This window comes from Coffea eugenioides, chromosome 11, assembly GCF_003713205.1.
Source record: "Coffea eugenioides isolate CCC68of chromosome 11, Ceug_1.0, whole genome shotgun sequence".
Lineage (NCBI taxonomy): Eukaryota > Viridiplantae > Streptophyta > Magnoliopsida > Gentianales > Rubiaceae > Coffea > Coffea eugenioides.
In genome coordinates, this window is record NC_040045.1 from 49120461 (window position 1) to 49145504 (window position 25044).

The window sequence follows — 25044 nt, forward strand, 5'->3', positions numbered from 1 at the left end:
CAAATTATTGGTGTTGTAAACGAATTATCTACTAGGATTCTTTCAAAAGTATATCAAATCAAAATAAAAAAGAGGTATTTGCTTATTGATATGAAGAATAAGATGCCAAGCATAAATATGTTTCAATATTTTTCAAATTAGAATGAATGTGAATAATTGATTTTTATACATATTTTTTTCTCTCAAGTAGCAAGACTGTGACTTACTCTGATTTTTTTCCTTTTTTTTTTTAAGTTTAAGGTCTCTCAAACATGTGTGAATAATTTAACATATAAGTGCATTATTGGTTTTCAATATGCAAACATGCTTTTAGCTTAAAAAGGGGGAAAATATTATTTTGATTAAAATCCAAATATAAAGATGTCAAGTTTTGAGCTAATTCCACTTTAAAAAAAGAAAGGTGATGCTTACATACTAGTTTTGATAAAAAAAAATTATACAGTATTTGATAAATAAATCAATTTTAGTTTTAGTTTAATAAGGAAGAAGAAAGCAAACCATGCCACTACGATATCACCATCCATAGAGATTAGGGAAGTTCAAGAAAATTTTCTTATATTTGCATAACCATATTGGAAGTATAAAGTAGACGCGCGTTCAAAATTTATTCTTTAGTAAACTTTTTTTAACACATTAATAGTAAATCCATGTTGCTAAACACCCTCTCATTCAATTTTCGAGTGCTTTAAGCATGCCCAATATGTGTGTAATTAATAAAAAGTATTAAAAGGATTAGAATCATTTTTGTTGAAAAGTAGTAATTTCAAAAAGTTCAAATTTTTTTTATTGTAGAGTGATTGTAGGGAAGTGAATAGTTAAAATGCTATAATTTTTTTTTTAAAATAAGAGTATCTTTTATAATATATTAAGTCACAATTTGTTCACACAAATCTCTCTATCCTCTTTTATATATAGTAAGATATTTTTTTTTCACTGTATTGTACCAAAATTCGGGAGAGGGGATGGGTAAATGTCTAGGATAGTTGGATAAATGGACTTAATTGGACATTGGGGTCTTAAGAAAGAAAATTAAAAAATTGTGTATTTTATACATGTTTACATTTGGGATAAAAGCATCAAAATAGGATTACTAAAGGATGGTATAGAAGAAATAGCAAAATAAGAGAAGGAGGTGGAAATTAGTTATTTTATTGAAAATATTGATAGTTTTTTTTTGCATTTGAAGAAATTAAATACCAAAAAAATCAAGAAACTGATAAATAGAAAGGAAAAAGAAAAGGAAAAGTAGTTGACGGCGCTTGCAACTGGGCGTTTGGTAAGAGGGTATCGGAATGGGGTTATGGAATAAACCCCATAACTCATGTTTGGTTTACTGGTATTGGAATTGAAATATTGGAATGATATCTAAAAATATGTCATTTCTCCATTCCTGACTAAGTTCGTGGGTTTTGTCCAAAACCCAAATCTTATTCCCGGTCCCTCTTCTTCCTCTCTTTTTCATTATTTCCGTCGCCTTTCTCCCCCCAATTCTCTGCCCTAATTACCCCTTAAAAACACGACAAGCTGGAGCTTTTGCCGTGGGAAGAAGAAAAAAAACGAATGAAAACCACATCTGTGCTACTAGAGAGGTACGCAAGTTTTCTTCTGTTTGTTTTCTTGTTCCAAGTTCTCTATTCTCCAAGTCCATAAACAAGAATAATTTGTGCAATAGTGGATCTTCTTCTGCTGATTCTCAATCTTCCATTTCCCTTGTAGATTGCTCCTTAAAAGGTTTGTATCTCTAGTTTCTTTAGATTTTTTGCTCTTGGGAGCAGTACGTACTATGCTTTCTGTACGGTCCGGCAAATCTGCACACTTTTCTTATTTTGTTTTCTCTTCTGATATTAGCAGTTAGCAGATCTTCATGATTCTTGAGCTTTAGTGCTTCTTTTTTGTGGGTTCTGGCTCTTTTTTGTTTTGTCTTCCGCTATTGACTTTGTGGGGTCAAAATGAAAATCATAGTTTATTCCATCATCTTCTTGAATGCTGATCTCAAATGCAACCCAAAAAATGCAAAAGAATCCAAAACCAATAAGCATCAGATTTGTATCAATAGGATGAAGTACGGATCTGCATCATATCACCAAAGGTTCCCCACTCGCAAATCGAATTGGAATTTAGGCGTTACTCAAACCATTGATTTTGTGAGTTGAGTTATCACTTGAAACCCACCTACTTCATATTGGTGCAAGATTAGAAGTGCAGACCGTGGAATATTATAAATTTGTTAAATAGCCTGAAACCCGCTTGCGGGTTTCCCCCTTATGTAAAATGACTAAAAGCTGCGTTTCTGTTCTATTTATATCAAACACATACTCTCAAACCCTCACCTGAAGGGTGAGGATGAGAGGGGAGGTTTGCTGGGCATCCTAGGGCCCTCCGATGGGCATGTGCAACTCAACGCAGCTTGCATGTAAAATTTTTTTTTTTTTAAGTAATTTGTTAAATAGCCTGCCTGAAACCCGCTTGCGGGTTTCCCCCTTATTTTCGTCTATTCACTCAGCTCCGTCTGTTTTGACGATTTTCGTCCACTTTTCAGGTTAATTCAAACCACGGGGTATCGACTGGTATGATATGAAACCACAGGGGGTTTTTATGTATGATTGCTTAACCACAGGGGGATTTTTTGTTGTTTACCCTTAAAAATACAAAAACCTGCATAACTCTCCCCAACATATGACAAGATTATTAATAAGATTTATGTAATTTTTCTTTTGAAACTCTAAGACAAGGTTTATTGTCAATTTTACAGGTAAGGTTAAAATTGGAAATTTATTAGATTCCATTCCGAAAGAACCAACGAACCAAACATCAAGTATAGTAATGATACCCATTTCAGATACTTGAACCAAACAGATGTATTGGAATGAAAGGTCTCATTCCAAACCCAGGATATCCGATTCCAAATCCGAATCCGATTCCAAGCTGCGAACCAAACGCCCCCTCAATTGACGAATGGAATTAGCCTAACTGAGAGAACCTAAACCGGTTCAGTATTCCAATAAGAAATTGGTTTTTTATTTTTAAATTTGACCCGGTTCGCTTGGTCGACCAATCCGTACAGCAAATGGCCAGAGAGGAACGATAGTGCCACGAGATACTTTCCCGACTATGAAACCCACATGGAAGAGGAAGAAGATTCATCAAAATTACGATAAAATCTTAATTTCAGAAGCATTATGACCTTTCCACATGTAGTGTCCAGGTTAGTTCTAAAACCCTAATTTTGTATTATTTCTAATTTAGCCTATGATCTAAATTCGTTAGAGTTTTATATGGTTATTATTTTTAATTTTTTTTGAGTTTGTAGTGCGATAATAAACTGGAATCACGTATAAGATGAACACGTTGGGTTGGAAGATTAAAGTTGAAAGCAATTGAGAGGGCCGTTTTGTTAAGCGGAGTAAAATGAAGGCTGGGAGTGCTGCGAAGCTGATTGTTGATGCGTTGCTGCAGCGGTTTCTTCCGCTTGCCCGGCGTCGCATCGAAACTGCTCAAGCTCAAGTAAGATTTTTTGCATTTCATATAAATCCGGAATTGGAGAATTTCATTTGAGTTAAACTGTTACGGCTGGTTTATAAAGTCGACTTTTGTTCCTGTCCTTCAAATATTTTTTGGGCAGGCCATTCTAGAGATTGTATTTGAAATAATTCCGGATTTGGAATTTGAAATCATAAGTCTTTGTTGTTATTGTTATTGTTATTGTTATTGTTATTATTGTATATGTATATATGTTTGAAATAAGTGGTTAATATCATTTTAGAAGTGAGTATTGGATAATCATTGCTATGCAAGTGATATGAAGTAAAGGTTAGGTTGTTTGAGCAAGGGCTTTGGAAAGTAGCAATTTATAGGAGAGCAACTATTCAAATAAGAAAGAAAGCAGATAAAGCAAAACAAGTCTATGACTAGGGATATCTATGAAGTGGTTGTTTGCTTGAGAGCTTAAGTGAAGAATGATGCCTGGAAGAAAGGTCAGGAGAGGTATTTTCCAATTATTTGTCTATATTCAGTCTGCCACTTTTGCTTAGCTTTGTTCATCTCTGTTACTCTCATATTAGTTAGATTAGTGATTGTGGAGCTTGTAAACTTACTAGTACTCTATACATGTTTCTGAATGTAGGAGTTTTTTTTTTCGATTTGTGGGGCGTGAAAAAGCTAGTTGTATTTTTTGGTTACATTTCTGAGTTTTATTTTTTTCATTTGCCTTGGGAGTTACAGGATGGACAATACCTCCGGCCATCAGACCCAGCTTATGAGCAAGTATTGGATTCTTTGGCTATGGTTGCACGACATACACCTGTGCCTCTTTTGGAAGCCCTTTTGCGCTGGAGAGAAAGGTTATTTATAGCTTTTAATTATAGGTTTTATGGGATATAGATTGCTACTCGCTTTTTGTTTATTAATCATGAGATGCTCCTATAATGAATGCCTTATCCATTAAAAGTTGATGAACAATTTTTCTTATTATGACTATATACCTTTTGATATTTGAACGGGACATATTATATTTGTTTATTTTCTCTTGAAGGCCAAAAATTTTAAATTAGAAGACAGATAATCCACAATTATTTTCCATTAGTAGAATTAACTTCCTGATGAATAATAAAGAAAATTCAAAGAAAAGCATTGTCAAATAAAATGGAATACATGCTTAACTCCTGCACCTTAACTGGAAGATTCTTTAGTCAAATGGAGATGTTTGTGTCAGTATAACAGGTTTGCATTCTTTTTTCTGAATGAATCTATTGAACTTTGAAGAGTGAGCTCTTTGGAGTTAAGGTGTAAGTACTGGTGTTTTTTGTTTCCTTCTCCAACACAAGTTCCCTAGGAATTATTAGCTGCTGCTGGACTCGTTTAAATTTAAGATAGGCTGATGCTCTTTATTTCTGTTTGTTAGTGAAGATAATTTCAAAAATTGCATTTCTGATCTTCTACAATTTTCTATTGCTAGCAGTGAATCTCCCAAAGGAGCAAATGATGCATCAACATTTCAGAGAAAGGTTTGTCCGTGTCCAATGAGTTGATAACAGAGATGCAGGCAAAAGAATGCATGTGTCTGTTACATGCAATAATTGCTGTTTGCCCTATAATTTCCTGCATGTGGTCACAAGCATACATTGTAACGCAACTGCATAATTCTTCTAATGGCAACAATGATATTAAGCCCATTCACAAAAGATTCACATGTACATAAAGGGACAGTTTTCTTTAAACTTTAGATTTTGAATTGGTTGAATATTGCTTTTTGCTACTTTTGCTTGTTCTTGCTTTCCTAAAATTTGCAAGCCCAATTCACAGGATATATTTGAATGATGACTTTGGGCTATTAGGTGGCACATAGACCAAAAGTAAAGAAATGTTTATTTTTACAGTACAGATACCTTGCTTGACTGTGTAATTTGTGTTTCAGCTAGCTGTGGAGTGCATCTTTTGCTCAGCATGCATCCGCTTCGTGGAGTGTTGCCCACAAGAGGGACTTACAGGTTTTCACATGTTCCTGTCGTTTTTTTTTTTAAGAAAAGGGGGGGGGGGGGGCGCTGTTCTTTTCTTCTGTTATGCTAACTTATCTTGCTGCAGAGAAGCTCTGGATTGGACTTGAAAATTTTGTTTTCGACTGGCTAATCAACGCAGACAGGTAAAAGCTAATGTAGCTGAATTTTCTATATAGTAGAACTCCATGGTCAGATTCTTGTTCCTGGTAGAGTAAATTTTCATTTTTATTTTGTTAATTAGTTTCTTAAGTCTCTAGTGTCTTAGAAGGTCTGCCTGTGTTAGTTTGGATTGGGTAAAAGGTTCTTAGCTTGTTTGATTTATTTCCTGAGACGAGTTAGAAAGTCAAATATTGTAGTTTAGAGTGGAATGCCTTCAGAATGTTTAAACTTTGTTAACCAATAGGAGCTTGTATTGTTCGCTTGTTGAATTTCATATTTCAAGCTGAACCAATTAGTGAACTGAGTGGTGTTGAATAATATTTAATAAGGATGAGATTAGTGCTGTTGTATGTGTGATTAAAAATGAAGTTTTTGGAATTGCTATCTTTGCCATACTATCATGATTTAGCATTTTTTTGGACCAGCATTTGGGAATAAATGCTCTTCACTTGTTGGCTTATGACGTGCACAGTCATTGCATGATATATAGTTACTGGTTATTGCAGGGTTGTTAGCCAGGTTGAGTATCCTTCTTTGGTGGATCTGAGGGGCCTTCTTTTGGATCTCGTTGCGCAGCTCCTTGGTGCTTTGTCTCGGATCAGGTAAACAGAATATCAATTAAACTGACTGTAAATAGAGCTGGATCCATTTGTTGTTAGTATAGTTCAAGTTAGTTTGAATGATACTCTAAATTTAACTTGGGCAGGTCTTAATAACTGGTTTCCCCCAATATCTTCAAAATGTGATCATGATATTTCCCCAAAAATTTTTAACAGTTTCTCTTTGTCTTAACAGATTTAGTTCTGTGACTGAGCGCTTTTTCATGGAACTGAATACTCGTCGGATAGATACCAGTGTTGCTCGAAGTGAAACACTTTGTATTATCAATGGGATGCGCTACCTTAAGCTTGGGGTAAGTTTGGATTTGTGTTATTGGTCAGTTTTGAATGAAATAATTTCTGTAACGATAAGATGTATGTCAGGTTAAAACGGAGGGTGGATTGAATGCATCAGCTTCCTTTGTTGCAAAGGCTAATCCTCTTAATCGTGCACCCCATAAACGAAAAAGTGAACTTCACCATGCCTTGTGCAATATGCTTTCGAACATATTAGCACCACTTGCAGATGGAGGAAAAGGTCAATGGCCTCCTTCAGGTGTGGAACCTGCTCTTACTCTTTGGTATGAAGCTGTTGCACGCATTAGGCAGCACCTCATGTATTGGATGGATAAACAGAGCAAGCATATATCTGTAAGTACATGAAAAGCATTTATTTTTGCCTTCTATTTCTTTTATATTGTTTAGTTTCTGGGATCTATGTTCATTTTGTAATTTGAAGTGAAATATCTTCTAAAAAGCTTTGACATGTGCGGATGAAGGGAAAGGGGAGAGGGGAGAGTGTGGGGAAAGAAGAAAGAGAGGGAGGGAGGGAGGACTTTATGAAGTTTTTAAGGCCTGCTGGAAAAACTTGAATTACGATATTAAACTCGATGTTACTGAAGTATTTTAGTGATGGGACAAGGTTATACAGATAAGATTAATTGTATATAACTGAATTCTTTTTCTTGTTTGTGCTACTCTTCAGTTTTTTGCTGAATGTCAGGAAAACCAACAAACATGCTGCACTTTATTGGAGATCTTATGCCTGATTATTTTAGTGCCATGCATTATTCCTGTTCACTAATATAAGATGTTGACTAAGTGGTTTCTTTGGCTTTAAGTTCTTGTGAATGCATCTCTTATAATTTATATTGTTGTAGATGGACAATTTTTCTTCTTTAATGCTTTATGTCTCTGGTAGAGGTGTTTCTCCAAGAAAACCTGTTGGTGTGTGTGCACGTCAAGAAAAAGATAGAAGACAGGGAAATTTGGTTGTCCATAGTGTCGACTAACTAAACCATCCCTTTTTTTTTTTCTGATAGTTCTCCTATTAGGTAGAATTTTTGGTATCATGGAATCTTATTAGTTTGAAGGATTTTGGTTGTAATTTTGCCTTTGATAACTCATACCAAAGAGAAATTCAATAACTAATTTGGTAGCACATAATGCTGATTCTTGGTTGTAGTATGTCCTTCTAAGCAAATTTGATTGGTTATTATTGTTGATAGTATGAAGGACTTTTTGGTTGGCTGTTCCTTAAGAAATAACAAATTGACACTCAATTTTCTTTTAGTCCTAGTTCTACAAATGCTTTTCTTTGGTTCATTTCCTTTTCTGAACCTAGAAAGTTTTTCTATGTTCAGGTTGGTTACCCTTTGGTGACACTTCTTCTTTGTCTCGGCGATCCTAGTGTTTTCCTCAACAACTTTGGTACCCACATGGAACAACTATACAAACATCTTAAGGTGAGCTATGCTTCATCTAATCTTGACCAGGGCTGTTTTTCCCTTTCTTTTCTTCCATCAGTTGATCATTGCCCTGTCAAGGCCTGAAGAGATATTGTTTTGGCATGCTTTTGGTGGTCCACAAAAATATAATTGGATATTTTATGCAGGATAAGAACCATCGCTTCATGGCCCTAGATTGTCTGCATCGAGTTTTGAGGTTTTACTTGAGTGTTCATGGAGATTCTCAACCTCCAAATCGTGTGTGGGACTATCTGGACAGTGTAACTTCACAGCTTTTGACTAGTATCAGGAAAGGAATGCTTACACAGGATATCCAACATGATAAACTTGTAGAATTTTGTGTCACCATTGCGGAGCATAACCTTGATTTTGCTATGAACCATATGATATTGGAATTACTGAAGCAAGATAATTTAAGTGAAGCAAAGGTTATTGGACTTCGTGCTTTGCTTGCCATTGTCATGTCCCCTACAAGCCAGCATGTTGGTTTGGAAATTCTTCATGGTAAAATGATGAGTTACACATCAAGTACTCTGTATCTATTATCTTTTTATTGTTGTTGAAACGTGTAGATTAATTATGAAATTGTTTCACTTTGACAGTTCAGGGCGTTGGGCATTATGTTCCAAAAGTGAAGGCTGCAATTGAATCTATTCTGAGATCCTGCCATAGAGCATATAGTCAAGCCCTTTTAACTTGTTCAAGGACTGCAATCGGTATTGGTTACCTACCAAAATTTAGTATTATTTTGTTTACTTTGGTCTGTCTATGTTCTTCTATCTTATAGACCAGATCATATTTCCTTTCTCCTTGTATTTTATCTTTTGTATAGTTATTCATTTGTTGAGTCTTCTTTTTTTACTACTTAAGCTATTCCCTTAATGTTGCTTGTATTGCATGCATCTTCTCATAGAATAACTCTTTAGGAATATGGTTGTCAGTCTTCAAACTTCTAGAATTTCTTCTTCTGCTTCTTCTTCTTTGTTAATTTCTTCACTGTGTTGACAAATTGGCCTTTAAGATATTGATGGTCTACTTCCACAGATTCTGTAACTAAGGAGAAATCTCAGGGATATCTATTCCGATCAGTTCTTAAGTGCATACCATATCTGATTGAAGAAGTAGGCCGAAGTGATAAAATTACTGAAATAATTCCTCAACATGGCATCAGTATTGATCCTGGAGTTCGAGAAGAAGCTGTACAAGTACTCAATCGCATTGTGAGGTATCTTCCCCATCGCCGTTTTGCAGTAATGAGAGGGATGGCAAATTTTATTTTGCGTCTCCCGGATGAGTTCCCTCTTCTTATTCAAACATCACTAGGGCGCCTTCTGGAACTCATGCGGTTCTGGAGAGCTTGTCTGGCTGATGATAAGTTTGAATCTGATACCATGGATGTCAAACGTCTCCAGAGAAATGAAGGACTCAAAAAGTCTTCTTTCCATCAACCTCAAGAAGCAATTGAATTTCGTGCTTCAGAGATAGATGCAGTTGGTCTTATATTCTTAAGTTCTGTTGATAGCCAGATCAGGCACACGGCATTGGAGTTGCTTCGTTGTGTTAGAGCTTTACGAAATGATATACGAGAGCTTTCAGTAGTTGAGCGATCAGATCATTTGTTGAGAAAGGATGCTGAGCCAATATTTTTAATTGATGTTTTAGAAGAAAATGGGGTGAATGCCTTTTCTTACTTAGATGACATTTAAGTATTCTTGTATGCTTTATTTCTTTTAATTTATTACATTAAAGAATCACACAACATGTCTTTTGTAGGATGATATTGTGCAGAGCTGTTACTGGGATTCTGGACGGCCTTTTGATTTGAGACGAGAATCTGATGCTGTACCTCCTGATGTCACTCTCCAGTCCATACTATTTGAGAGCCCTGACAAGAACAGATGGGCTCATTGCCTGAGCGAGCTTGTGAAGTATGCTGCTGAGCTTTGTCCAAGTTCTGTTCAGGAAGCTAAGTAAGTATACTGCTATATTGTTCACCATCTTTATTCTGGAAATGTATGCAATCCGTATTTATCGCTTATGGCCCATTGGTTTCGTTTAGGTTAATTTGTCCCTGAAGCGATATTTTCTCAAGGACCTTACTGATTTGCATATTGGTTATATTGTTGGACCTTTTAACCCTATATGCACATCTCTCTCTCTTCTTCAAGGTTTCTGTGCTATTGGATTATAGGTTTTGTAACTGGACATCCTGATTTGTCTTAACCTCTTCTTATATGGATGGCTGATGATCCTAGATGCGTGATGCCTGACTCCAGTTTTAGCTTTTAAAAAATCGTTCAGTAAGTTTGAGATTAGCTTTTCTGTTACAAATTCACATACCAATCATGTCTGGCATGGACAGAGAACTTGTCAGAAAATCAAGCCAAGTTTGGATAATTTGATTTTCCACTTTGCTCAGATCATTTTCAGCCCCATCATTATTACTGTACCTGCTGGTTTTGCAATGAAGCAACCATGCTGGTGGACCAAGGGTTGCCTTTTCTTGACATCTAGAATTCTTGAGATAAATGTGTACTTTGGTCTCGTTGATGATGGAATTTGTAAAGATTTGGATTACTGGTTTTGTATTTTGCTTTCGTATACAAGTGACTTTGAAAAACAAATTTGCAAATTTGATATTGATTTAATGTTTATCTGTAGGTTAGAAGTCATTCAGCGCCTTGCTCACGTTACGCCTGCTGAATTGGGTGGAAAAGCCCATCCATCTCAGGATACAGATAACAAACTAGATCAGTGGCTGATGTATGCAATGTTTGCGTGCTCATGTCCGCCGGATAGCAGGGAAGGTGGCGGTTCAGCAGCAACAAAAGAATTATTTCACCTCATTTTTCCTTCCTTGAAGGCTGGTTCGGAAGCACATGTAGTGAGTAGTAGCTACTTGTATTCTTTCAGATTTCATAGGATTTTGTCTAATCTGGAGTCTACAACAAAAGCACCTGCAAATTACTGTATAAATGGACCCACAAGTACACAAGGTCTGAGACTCAATTGTTTAATCATTTGTGAGTCACTGGCATTCTTATGGTGCCTACAAAACAATTACCAACAAAAATATAGATTCTATAGAATGGTTCAGATCATGAATTTGGATAAGAAGTAGACTTCGAAGCTTCTTCCAACCTGCAGAAGTTTTAAAAAGAAATTTCTTTGGTTGTTTATGCTTTGCTAATATGTCAATCGGTTCATTGTCTCTTTTGTTGCAGCATGCAGCTACCATGGCTCTTGGCCACTCACATCTGGAAATATGTGAAGTCATGTTTAGTGAACTTGCATCTTTCATCGATGAAGTTTCTCTTGAAACTGAAGGAAAACCAAAGTGGAAGGTACTAAGATGGCACTTAGGGTACAATGTCTTCTTTTTCTCTGTCCTTCCTAATTTTTTGCAACTTGACTGCACCAGCAAGTTTGTTTTGTCCACGGGTTTGTTTTGGTTTTTTTTGGGGTTTTTTTTGTTTGGGGGGGGGGGGGGGAGGGAGGGAGTTATGCATAAAACCACAGATCAATGCTCTTAGACACTCTATGGTTAACTTGCATTTGGCATTCCTTCAGTGTTGGTCCATGTGTCACGTAAATTTCTTTGATGTTAGTGTGACTGGGTTCACAACTATGAAGCAGTTGGCTGATGCTTGTGGATAGCTACCCAAAGACCTGTGCAAAGTTACAGTTTGTTGTTCTCTTTTTTGCCACTGGTTTAACTTTTCAATCAGGTTATTGACTTTCCTTGTCAAAAGGAATTTAATGACAAGAATGATCCCTTGTAACCCATTTTACACGTTGGTAAAATGCTCATATTACTCGAACTTTTGCAGTAACAAAGCATGTTGAAGAAGTAAGATGGTGCTAAGTCTTTAATAAAAAATTAAGGGTATGGAAAGCTTAAGAAAGATTGATTCTAATTTTTAAATAAATAAGCCAATGGAGAATCACAGGATTTTGGAAATTCTTCTGAATACAGAAGCTTTAGTCAGAAGTGCCCCTGATATAGGGAAAGGTGCCATCTTTGTCTGTACCTAGCTTCTTTCAGGAACTTTTTTGTGAACGTAATTTGATCTGATGGTTTGTCATTGTTTGATGTTTTTCATTCATATCTCCTCTTTTCTCCCTTTCCTTTTTGGTGAGCATGGTTTTCTTTGCCCTGTTTGTTGTTTGACCTTAAAGCCTAGAAATACTGAAGCAATTTAAGTTGTATTCTGTTTGGCTATAGCAACTTAAGTAGATTGAAAAAGCAACTGACGGAAGCTGATCTTGATATTGTACAGAATGCTATTAAATTGTCAGGATGCTGATGCAACTCTATTCAAGATGGTTTAGCTGTTTGAAGTTTAATGTGACATGTAAATGGTGGGCAGGGCCAAAGAAGAGTTGCGTGCTTAGAAAATGGACTTGGGAGGGCATGTCATTTACCTTAATATCTTGGCACTTGTAAATGAACTAATTCAGAATTATAAGTGCTCAGTCTGCAGGCAAGGAGTGGCAAGCAAATAAAAGGCAGTTCATTTGGTTATTGCTCCTTATCTTAGTATCCATCTTTGATTTAGCTTTTTCTTTGCCAAATAAATAAATAACTAAAACTCTACCCTGATAAGTGAGTGTTAAATAGTGGTGGTTTATTAAATGGTTTTCGCCCCATGATTGTATTTCCTTACCCCAACAGTATTAGTTTTCTCAAGTCGACTTAACTCTATTGTTAGAAAGGAAAGCACCAAAAGCCAAGCTATCTAGTTAGCACAAAATAGTAACTGTGAGAAGTGCAAATATTTTATCCAGTCAGGAACAAATCAATGGCTTAACTGCAAATGTCACCTAATTTTCTGTTCTAATTACTAGTTATCTTGTCGGTGGATCTATAGATGTAGTATTCCTGTTTATTTTTCTACATTAATATACAAGTACAGAATTCCCATCGGATGTGTTCATACTTATTTTTTCTCCTCTGTTGTTACAGAGTCAAAAGTCTCGTCGTGAGGAACTTCGCATCCACATTGCCAATATTTACCGTTCACTTTCTGAGAATATCTGGCCTGGCATGCTAAGCCGGAAACCAGTTTTTCGCCTTCATTACTTGAAGTTCATTGAAGAAACTACCAAACATATATTAACAGCTCCTTCTGAAAGTTTTCAAGATATGCAGCCCCTGCGTTTTGCACTTGCTTCTGTTCTAAGATCGCTGGCTCCTGAATTTGTTGAGTCAAAATCAGAGAAATTTGATATTAGAACTAGAAAGCGGCTGTTTGATCTGCTGATGTCCTGGAGTGACGAGACAGGTAGCACATGGAGTCAAGAAGGAGTAAATGATTACCGTCGTGAAGTTGAACGATACAAGTCTTCTCAGCATAGCCGTTCAAAAGATTCCATAGATAAACTTTCGTTTGATAAGGAATTAGGTGAGCAGGTTGAGGCAATCCAGTGGGCCTCGATGAATGCCATGGCTTCACTCTTGTACGGGCCTTGTTTTGATGATAATGCAAGAAAGATGAGTGGACGGGTTATATCTTGGATTAACAGCTTGTTCATTGAGCCAGCACCAAGGGCCCCATTTGGTTATTCACCAGCAGATCCAAGAACACCATCTTACTCAAAATACACAGGAGAGGGTGGCCGAGGCGCAACTGGTCGTGATAAGCATAGAGGTGGCCACCTTCGAGTTTCCCTTGCAAAGCTGGCTCTGAAGAATCTTCTTCTTACAAACATGGACCTCTTTCCTGCTTGCATTGATCAGGTAAGTATCATGTCATCCTGCTGTCTGCTACTGTTTCAAATAACTGCTTCATGGTTGAATTATCATTTGCTACTCTGTAAATAGCTGGCTTTAAGCAAAGAGTTAAATTTGTCTATCACAGTTTGTCAGAGTGTTTGTTGTCATGGATGGTGCCCTAAATATTGAACTCAAACAAGTTCACTTCATATGTCTTTTGCAGTGCTATTATTCTGACGCTGCCGTAGCTGATGGCTACTTCAGTGTGCTGGCTGAGGTCTACATGCGTCAAGAGATACCTAAATGTGAAATACAGAGGCTTTTAAGCCTGATCCTATATAAGGTGGTTGATCCATCTCGACAAATCCGTGATGATGCCCTTCAAATGCTTGAGACACTTTCTGTACGTGAGTGGGCTGAGGACGGCACTGAAGGCTCAGGAAGCTATAGAGCTGCTGTTGTTGGCAACCTCCCGGACTCGTATCAACAATTCCAGTACAAACTCTCATGTAAACTTGCAAAAGATCATCCTGAACTGAGTCAGCTACTTTGTGAAGAAATAATGCAGAGGCAACTTGATGCAGTTGATATAATTGCACAGCATCAAGTACTTACCTGCATGGCTCCGTGGATTGAAAATCTCAATTTTTGGAAACTCAAGGATTCGGGTTGGAGTGAAAGACTGTTGAAAAGTCTTTACTATGTGACATGGCGACATGGTGATCAGTTCCCTGATGAAATTGAAAAGCTTTGGAGCACAATAGCAAGCAAGCCTCGGAATATTAGTCCAGTTTTAGATTTCTTGATTACAAAGGGGATTGAAGATTGTGATTCAAACGCCTCACCAGAAATTAGTGGGGCATTTGCTACGTACTTTTCAGTTGCAAAAAGAGTTAGCTTATATTTAGCTCGAATATGCCCACAGAGAACAATTGATCACTTGGTTTACCAATTGTCTCAGCGGATGCTCGAGGACAGCGTAGAATCCATGAGACCTAGTGCTAGTAAGGCTGACGCCAATGGGAATTTTGTGTTGGAATTCTCTCAGGGGCCTGCTGCTACTCAGATTGCTTCTGTTGTAGACAGCCAGCCTCACATGTCACCTTTGTTGGTTCGGGGATCCCTTGATGGTCCACTAAGGAACACGAGCGGAAGCTTGAGCTGGAGAACAGCGGCTGTTGGAGGCCGAAGTGCCTCTGGCCCACTAAGTTCTATGCCGCCTGAGTTGAATATTGTTCCTGTTTCTGCTGGTCGGTCTGGCCAACTTCTTCCTTCACTTGTGAACATGTCAGGGCCATTGATGGGAGTCCGCAGTTCAACAGGGAGCTTACGGAGTCGTCATGTCTCTCGAGACAGTGGAGACTATCTCATTGACACGCCAAACTCTGGGGAAGATGGTTTGCACTCCGGCACTGCGATGCATGGTGTAAATGCAAAGGAACTTCAATCTGCCTTGCAAGGACATCAGCAACATTCATTGACTCATGCTGACATTGCACTGATTTTGCTTGCTGAAATCGCTTATGAGAATGATGAGGATTTCAGAGAGCACTTGCCTTTGCTCTTTCATGTCACATTTGTCTCGATGGATAGTTCAGAGGATATTGTGTTGGAGCATTGCCAGCACTTGCTTGTTAATCTGCTCTATTCGCTTGCAGGCCGCCACTTGGAGTTGTACGAGGTAGAAAATAATGACGGAGAAAACAAGCAGCAGGTTGTGAGCTTGATTAAATATGTACAGTCAAAACGTGGTAGTATGATGTGGGAGAATGAGGACCCCACAGTTGTAAGGACTGAGCTCCCTAGTGCAGCACTCTTGTCTGCCCTTGTGCAGAGCATGGTGGATGCTATCTTCTTTCAAGGAGATCTTCGGGAAACTTGGGGAGCAGAGGCTCTTAAATGGGCTATGGAGTGCACATCGAGACATCTTGCCTGTCGCTCACACCAGATTTATCGTGCACTACGTCCTCGTGTCACTAATGATGCATGTGTCTCTTTGCTTCGCTGCCTCCATAGATGCTTGGCAAATCCAGCACCAGCAGTATTAGGATTCATTATGGAAATCCTGTTGACATTGCAGGTGATGGTTGAGAATATGGAGCCGGAAAAGGTAATTCTCTACCCCCAGCTTTTCTGGGGTTGTGTAGCTATGATGCACACAGATTTTGTCCATGTTTATTGCCAAGTGCTTGAGCTCTTCTCAAGAGTCATTGATCGTTTATCCTTCCGCGATAGAACGACTGAAAATGTGCTTCTGTCTAGCATGCCTCGAGATGAGCTGGATACAAGCGCATCATATGGTACTGACTTTCAGCGTTTGGAATCAAAGAGTGCCCAAGAACCCTTCTCTAATGGCAAGGTACCAGCATTTGAAGGAGTCCAGCCTCTTGTTCTTAAAGGGCTTATGTCAACTGTTAGTCATGGTGTTTCTATAGAGGTTTTGTCACGGATCACTGTGCACTCCTGTGATTCAATATTCGGGGATGCGGAAACACGGCTTTTGATGCACATCACTGGCTTACTTCCCTGGCTTTGCTTACAGCTCAGTCAGGATGCAGTTGTTGGGATTGCTTCTCCACTCCAACAGCAGTACCAAAAGGCTTGTTCTGTTGCGACCAATATTGCTATCTGGTGCAGAGCTAAATCATTGGATGAGCTAGCCACTGTTTTTATGTTTTACTCGCGTGGTGAGATCAAGAGCATAGACAACCTTCTTGGTTGTGTTTCACCCCTCCTGTGCAATGAGTGGTTCCCAAAACATTCAGCTTTAGCTTTTGGGCACCTTCTAAGACTCCTGGAAAAAGGGCCCGTTGAATACCAGCGTGTCATACTTCTTATGCTGAAGGCCTTGCTTCAGCATACTCCAATGGATGCAGCTCAGAGTCCCCATATGTATGCAATTGTGTCTCAACTGGTCGAGAGTACTTTGTGCTGGGAGGCACTTAGTGTATTGGAAGCCCTCTTGCAAAGTTGTAGCTCTTTGCCAGGTTCTCATCCTCACGATCCAATATCATTTGAAAATGGACTTGGTGTGGCAGATGAAAAGATTCTGGCACCGCAGACCTCATTTAAGGCTCGAAGTGGGCCATTACAATTGGCAATGGGATTAGGGCTTGGGGCTGGTTCCACACCCCCCATGCAAAATGCAACTGAATCTGGTTTGCCACCTAGGGAGCTGGCATTGCAGAACACCCGTTTAATGCTTGGTCGGGTGCTTGATGGTTGTGCACTTGGGAGGAGGAGAGATTATAGAAGGCTGGTCCCTTTTGTGACCAGCACCGGGAATCTGTAAGATCATAGCATGTATATTATCCCTTGCATCTCTGTTTTAGGAAGATGGAATGCTGAAAATTGAGATAGCTGTTTCTGTACATAGATGGCCTCTGATATTAGTTGATTATTGTGGTAGTATTTTGTTCGCATATTTAGGATACACCTAGCTACCGTACTGCCACCGACCAATAGTTTGTAGTACTCTTATTTCACATGAAGTTAGGCGTGCTAATATTATTGATTACCCAAAAAATTCAGTTCTTGTGAGATGTGGGGCGAGTATGATTAAATATCTCGCGAGTTAGGTTGATTGAATATCTCGGACGGTTGTCTTTTGTATTTTTCAAATGTAGTCATCCGACTTTGAAAGGTTGAATTGTATCAAATCTTTGTTTTCTTCTTCGAATCAACTCCTGGAATCAAAAGAGAAATCTCATTGATGACTTGTGAAGCAGGCTTTAGAGATCATTAAAAATGTTTGTAACATGCCCTGGAAATAGCCTGTAGCCTACTTGCAGCAAATCCAAATTCTTTCTTTGTACGGGTGAACTCGAATTTTCTCTTCTTCATATAAACTGGATTTTCTCGTAGGAGGAAGCACAACAAACGGTTGTATTTAACTAGTATTTGATAATCACGACATTCCATGAAAAAGGGCCATAACCAGAATCATCACACAAGATTCTTACAAGGAATAATATACTGGCAAACCAATAGATACAAGAAATATGAACAAGCTTGATCCTGTGTTTCTGCAACTTCTTCCACCAAACAGAAATCCAATTTGGACAGTTGAAAACAACAATGCCCATCGAAGCAAATTACAAAGCCAGGTTCCACATACATTTGTATACATATCAAACGAATTACCTCAACAATAAATTGAGCAGAGCGCTTCTATTAAAAGTTTTATGGGGCAGATATCCTACAAGACCCGAACTCTTCCCCATTCGGCAACATGTGATCCCACATTTTGGGAACCTTTAAGATGGTGCATGTAGCCAGGACTGCCACATTCATTTCAGCACAAAGTAAAGGGAGACATCACCCCCTGGGTGATGCATTTTTCTTGAACAATGAGTAAGCATCGCTATATATGGCCACCAGGTTAGAGAATACAGCAACTACAATCATGAATATACACAAGATCTTGTCTTTCTTTGTGGCTATTCCGTGTCTATCCCTGGAAAACAAGAAAAGAGAGTAATTAATATATGTACAAGATGAAATTTTGAGCCAAAGCTAATCACGTACCTGTAACGAAACTTGAGGATGATGGATAATCTTCTCAGTGGAACTATGGCTCTCATTCTTGAATACAAAACCTTCTCCCATGTGAGGTTGAGGCTCCAGGAATTCTAGATTCAATTCCTAAATCCCCCTCTTCCCCACTTGGAAAAAAGAAGGTTGTTGGTATCAAGAGCAAAACATTTGGTGAAAATTGAAAGTCTTGGTTTCTTTCTCACACAATTTAAGAAAAGTTACTTAACTTTGTTGGAAGAGTAAATCTAATCTACTATTTTCCTAAAATACCCTTACATTAATTACAACAATTACCGCCATAAGTGTCTTGAGAGTATTAGGGGTATGAGTAAAATCATTATACTTTTACATTAATTACAACAACAATATTGATGGAAAGTTGCACCATTCAAGGCATGAATCAAAATTTGGCTTTTGATATGCCAATGCTTTTTGGCAAATTTAACTATATTAAATAAGATAGGTTAGTTAACAAAGTACATTAAATAAGAGTATTTTAGAAAAATTAAAAGTTAATTATATTCTTCAATTGGAAAGTGGACTATAATTTGGGATGGATGAAAAAGGAACAAGACTATCAAAGTGGGATGGAGGGAGTATATTAAAAAGTTTCAGATGTTTCCTCTTAACTATTCAACATAACCTGGAAGTTAGAAAATTTGCAAAAAATACCAGAATGTTTTAAAGCATATGAGTGGCTGTTGATTCCATGACATTTAGCTAACTAACCTGAGAGTAACAGCAGCAGGAAATATGAATCCAATGCAAACAGCAGCAGTCGCTCCGGTGAACTGGAAAGCATCCCAAATGCTGGGTATGAAATTTGCACCCACAAAGGTGAGACCGATGAGACTCATGCTGATTAGTGCAAATCTAAGATTGTCTGAAGTTAATGGCCTCGCAGATGGAAACAGGAGGCCATCCAAGTTCAACCGTAAAGGATAGAAAACAATAGGAAAGACAAGCATTAAGTGGGCAGCATAGCTAATGCGAACAGCATCATTAAGCAGGGAACCATAAGGGATTCCAAGATTGGAATCAAAGTTGGAAAGTACATCATCGAGAGTTGCTTGGCCAAATAGTAGGAATCCAAAGAGGCTCGTCATTGCATATACAGATGAGCAGAGAGTAAGAGAAGTTCGTACAACTGCTTTTATCCGGGTGTTGTCCTCAAGTTCGTTGTCTATCGAGTGAACTGCAATAATTTTAGATATCAGAAATGCTGCTTCATAGATTTAGGATGTATTTTCTGGAGAAAAAGCTTGCAATATTGGACTGAGTAAGTGCAGATGTTAATTTGGACCTAAATCCAATTGTTTAGTTTTACTATTTTCCTTTTCTTATCACCGTTTTGCCTCTATCTAGACTCCAATTACAAATAAGCGGTAAAAAAAAAAAAAATTGCACAATTATAAAAGGCTCAGAGGAAAGAATAATTAACTGCAACAAAACAACTTGTCCAGCCAAGGTTAGATAAATTTGGATGCCATCTTACATAAATCTGACCAATCACTTTTGTGACCTACATGAATTTCATTTCCTGCCTTTTTATTAGTGTTTCTCCCCACTCATTTAACTAACATCACCACAGCAAGAAACAAGTCCAAGGATCAGTTATTCATACCATTGTAGTGGCAGATGTAGGCCGTAACAAAAACAGGAACCACGGTAAAGAGCTTAAAGAATGATGTCAGATCATAAACATCAGGAAGCAGTCTAGGCATCGAAATGGTTCCACTGATCAATTTGAAAACAGTAATTCCCACAGTAATAACAAGGAAAACCACAGCTAGTCCAACAGATAATGCAGACGTAAATTTCAATGAATCTGCAAACAGAAGACGAAGTTGTCAGAGATTCCACATTTTAGATTCAATTTTAAAAAACTGTAATCTAGGAGAAAATTTGAGAGCTCATTAGTCCAAATCTTCAATGACATGCATGAGAGCTTCAATTAAGATTCAGTACAAAGCTCAAACAAAAGACAGCATCTTGATTCCCTTAGGTCATTGATTTAGCGATAGTAGGGTGAATGCCACAAAAAATGGTTGCAACATCTGCCACACTTTGATTTTGCTTTCTCATGAGCAAATCCAATTTTTACAAGAAGAAGCCAGAATTGATCTCTAGATAGCTTAGTTCAAGGAGAAAATAAATTGCGGAAGACCTTAGAGACAATTTAACTTAAAAACAAAATGGCATGCTTGAGACAGATAACAAACAGAATCTCTGCGGTATCTGACATATGAATTCCACACATTAGTGAGAAGGACTTTACCTATACGCTTCAAACTTGCCAATGGTGCAAATATGGCAAGGGCAGTTACCAGAAGAACAAAAAATCTTCCATTCCACCAGTGTGCTCCAAACCACCCTTCCAGGACACCAGGATGGTGAATTCCAGCAGATGTTGAACCAGAAAGCACATCACCTATATAACAACAAAAGTAGGAAGCTTAGGCAAACAGATTATCAGCGAATAACATTACAATACAAATGACAACCTTAAAGAAAGTCGAAATCTTAATACATTCAAATACAATTCAATGCAGCAGATTATTAATTCAGAAATCAGACGTACCAATGATGATCATGTACACAATGAGCACGCCAACATTATTAACCAAAATACATATTTGCAGCAAGATGCGACCATACTTTCCAAAAGTATCCCCCATAAGGCCCCCATAAGAAGCTGATTTAGCGGCCCTACTAAACCTTAGTAATAACTCAATTGAAGCTTCTGTCAAGAACGCCATAAATATGATAACCGCAATCCCAAGAATAAGACCCAAGACTTTCATGGTAGCCGGCAAGGACATGATTCCAGCACCAATAATAGTGGTTGACAAATTAAATACAGCCCCACTAAAAGAAGCCCCATCGAATTCATCATAGCCACCATCTTCCTCATGGTTCGTGGGCAACAGAGGGGATTTCTCATTCACCACAGATTTTTTGCTCTTTCTTGACTTCTTTTCTTTAGTTGGTTTAATGCTTCCAATCGTCATCACTGAATTCTTAGACTCTTCAGTATGTGATTCAAAATATGTTTCAATCTGCTAGCTAGCTCCTATACAAAAATCACCTGTGTCAGGAAAGCTCAAAAAAGTTAGCTTGGAACTCGGAAGTCTTAGAATGAAGTGCAGCAAACGATATATTCCACTTCGATTGAGTTGAAGATCTGAGAACGAATACAAACTAAAGATTTACCGACTAAAGATTTACAAACTAAAGATAATGTTTTCATACTGAAAGAAGAAATCCTTAGTGAGGATTGCAGTTGCAGAAGAGATGCACGTAGTAAAATCATAGACAACCCAAACTCTTAGTAGACAAACAACAAAGGTAGTAGATATCCCAGTTCACCTCAAAAAAACAACTTTAATTTAAAAGGGAAGCTCAATCAGTAAAGTTGAAACAAACATCCCACAGGATCAGGGGACTTCCAACTCGGAAGCCTGAAGCACTTGAGTTATGTTAAGCTAATTCAAGGTAACCAATTCTGCAGAAAATCAGCTTTTTCAGAAATCAAGAAGGTGATCAGTGCATGCAACAAAAAGCTCAAACTTTCATAAAGATAATTCCACAGACCCGGCCGCTGAACTTAATCCAAATAACCAAGATCGTAATTTTACCTGATATTTACAATTCGGCTCTAAATCCACCAACTATGAGTAAAAAATTAAGGGCTCAATGTTATGGGGTTGAAAAATCAATGGAAATATTGGGGGCTAAATTGTTTCAAACGGTCTATACTAGAGTCGTGGCAAATAAAAATCAAAACTTTGGAAAAAAATATCAAAGACCCAGAAGAACAAATATGAACACAAATTCTATCTACCCTTTGGATGAATGACCATGTGACCAATATATTAAGGAGACGGAAAAGAGAGAGAAAGATACAGCCTCACGCAACCTCCCATTTACTATACATATCTGTGCACTGTTAATGACGCTGACCCCAAAATTCAGAAGAAGAAAAAGAGACCTCTAAAAATGGAGAGCTGTTATTAATTGCTATACGTACAGTAGCTTTTTTTTATTGGTGGGTACAACGTACAAAAGAATTTATTGATCGGGAAAAAAAGATACTGTGGAATTGAGAAATGACCATTTGGGATTTTTTTTTCCCTCTGTGCAAATTTAATTACAGAAGAAGAAAGAGGACGAGTGATTGAAACTTGACAGGTCCTCTCTTGTTATCAATTGGTTCTAGTCCTCCTCCTCCTCCTTCCTTGTCTTCTTGGATGTTAGTAATTGATGATGAAGACAAAATCCCAAATGAAGGATATGGATCTTTCAGGGATTGGTAGGTGAAGTACGAGACCTTCCAGGTCAGTCAGAGCAGCATTCTTTTTAAAGGTTCTACGAACTCATCTTCCTTTTATTTTTGGATGCATGCAATTAACCATGATGTGACACTGTTATTTATTTGATGATTTGAGGTCCAATGATTGGTTTTTTTTCAGTGTCCTGATATTTTCTGATCTGGCACAGGCGTGTGGTCTTAGTTCCTTGTGCGGTATTTACTCTCAAAAAGACAAAAAAAAAAAAAAAGGGGTAATCTCATTTAAGCACATTCCACCAGCATGATAGTACTAATAATTACTCCCTCCGTCCCACTTTGATAGTCCTGGTTATTTTTTCACACAATTTAAGAAAAAGTAGTTAACTTTGTTTGAGCAATCAATTTAGGTAGCTATTTTCCTAAAATACCCTCACATTAATTAGAGTATAACTTTATGGGAACTTGAATTGATGATAAAAAAAGAATCAACTCTCATTAAATGAGGTAGGTTTATAGTAACAACAACTTACATTGAATAAGAGTATTTTAGAAAAATTAAAATACAATTACATTCTTCAATTGGAAATTGAACTACAATTTGGGACAAACGAAAAAGAAAAACAGGACTATCAAAGTGGAACGAAGGGAGTACTAGTAGTACAAAATGGGTTCAATCGCACTTTGGTCGCAGTAGAAATTTCGCCACAAAGGCAGTACTCAACTAATAGCGGTTAGAGTCTTGCTTCACATATCGCCTCTTGGGTGCTCTTGGGGGCGAGGTACTCCAGGTCCAGGGAAATTAGTCTAGTAAAACTGGGATACTCTCTGGGTTGACAAAAAAAAACTAATAGCATTCGTATCTATTTTACTATACAATTAGTACCTTGTTTGGAATGTATTTTTCTAAAATTTTTTATAGCAAAATTACTGTAGTAATTTGATATATGTGAGGTAAAAAGTTGATTGGAAAATGAGTTCCTGAAAAACATAGCAATTTTTCTTTCCGAACAAGGCCTAAATTTCTTATGACAAATTAACTCCTACTTTCTTTTATTACTACAACTTTAAAATAGTAATTAAAGCAACACCGTACATGTTACATAGAAGAAAAAAAAAACGAGAACAGTAAATAGAAGGGTATAGAGTTTAATTCTCACATTTTTCTTATGCTCTGTCTTTATCTTTTGAAAATTTCTTATTTCTAATCATAGCTTATTAAACTTTCATTTTACATTTAGTATGTTGTATTTGCCGTAGATTTTTTTTTCCTTTTGATATCATATCATTGATGATTCACCCCCCACTAAATTAAAATCTTGGATACGTCATTGACCCATGCTAAATTACTTTAACCGTATTATGCTTTAGAATATATATATATATATATATCACATTGAGGTGAGATATATCTCTGTTTATTTTCTATTAGGATTTAACTTAGAAAATCGAGTTTGTTTGGATAAGAGTTTATTTGAGATAATTACTATAGCACTTTTTTGTGATGTGATGTATATGAGATAAAAAGGTGATTGAAAAGATAAAAAGATGGTTGAAATTTGTGAAGTAAATTTTTTTATTTGAAATCAAGTCTATCCAAACAAACGTGAGAGGCGCGTTTTTTTTATAATTACTCAATACCATTTTGCTTAGAACGAACATGTGCAAGTAGCATCCTCCCAAAGCACGAGGCGCATTATTAACGGGGACAGAAATTGAGTGGTAGGGCTCTTAGAACTTGAGAAGATATAATCAAGCAGGTGGGCGGTACTTTCGAGTTATGACAAATAATTAATTATCAACATGATTGGATTTCCACAATCACATTAATCCATTGGATTTCCACAATCACATTAATCCAATAGATGAAACATGCCAAAATAGCATTGTACTATTAGTTTAACATAAACTTGGGGTTACCATAATGACATCTGTAGTAGTTAGGAGGAAGAAATCTAGGGGAGCAAATTTAGTGGTTGATTTATTAATGGTGAATTTACCTGCGCCTCACAAATAGAAGTAGAAAATTAGCCGGCCAACATAAAAGTGATAAAACTACAAACGTGTTGCTGTTAATCTACTGTACTATAATATAAAAGCAGAAGGATGGAGGGGTAATGCGGGGACGAGGGAACATGAGCTGGAAAATGGAGAATGAGGCTGATATGGCGACTGAGACTGAGGCCGCTTTCATGGGCCATCACGTCTACGGACGCGGGGAAACCGGCAAAAGAGGACCCATTTTGGTGACGTACATATATATATATATATAGCATGTGTGGTTGGAATTGTGTCCTTTCACAGTAGAATTCAACCATTGACTCTGCCTGGTTGGAAACGGGAGTGCAATAGAAATGGACAGCAGAATAGATTAGACTCAGTTGGGTTAATAATTGTCGAAGTTGGATTGCTTGAAATTTGAAAGTTTTGACAAATTCAAAGGCCAGTTTACGTAAAACCAGAGATGAGTAACTTTCAACTAAATGTCAGCTTGGATAATTGA

At 37.5% G+C, this 25044-nt stretch overlaps 2 protein-coding genes across 3 annotated transcripts; one reads left to right on the plus strand and one right to left on the minus strand.

Annotated features, from left to right (window-relative positions):
• The first annotated feature begins 3047 nt into the window (after positions 1-3047).
• Positions 3048-17400, plus strand: LOC113751342 (protein furry homolog-like). 2 transcript variants are annotated; one of them, XM_027295317.1, is made up of 18 exons: positions 3048-3205; positions 3311-3504; positions 4222-4340; positions 4958-5003; positions 5414-5486; positions 5581-5638; positions 6161-6256; positions 6450-6567; positions 6638-6904; positions 7897-7998; positions 8148-8505; positions 8604-8717; positions 9046-9674; positions 9775-9971; positions 10663-10885; positions 11226-11345; positions 12968-13741; positions 13941-17400. In XM_027295317.1, the coding sequence occupies exons 2-18, from the start codon at positions 3409-3411 to the stop codon at positions 17007-17009; spliced, it is 6459 nt and encodes a 2152-aa protein (XP_027151118.1). In that variant the 5' UTR covers positions 3048-3205; positions 3311-3408; the 3' UTR covers positions 17010-17400. The 2 variants fall into 2 exon arrangements, with proteins under 2 accessions (XP_027151118.1, XP_027151119.1); XM_027295318.1 differs by lacking the exons at positions 3048-3205; positions 3311-3504 and adding an exon at positions 3937-3984.
• Positions 17401-17616: 216 nt separating this feature from the next.
• LOC113751343 (amino acid transporter AVT6A) lies at positions 17617-22208 on the minus strand. The gene is made up of 6 exons (XM_027295319.1): positions 21892-22208; positions 20835-21341; positions 20532-20684; positions 19878-20081; positions 18983-19448; positions 17617-18173 (listed from the first exon to the last, which is right to left on the minus strand). Exons 2-6 carry the CDS (start codon positions 21262-21264, stop codon positions 18035-18037), a joined length of 1392 nt encoding a protein of 463 aa, XP_027151120.1. The 5' UTR covers positions 21265-21341; positions 21892-22208; the 3' UTR covers positions 17617-18034.
• Positions 22209-25044: the final 2836 nt, after the last annotated feature.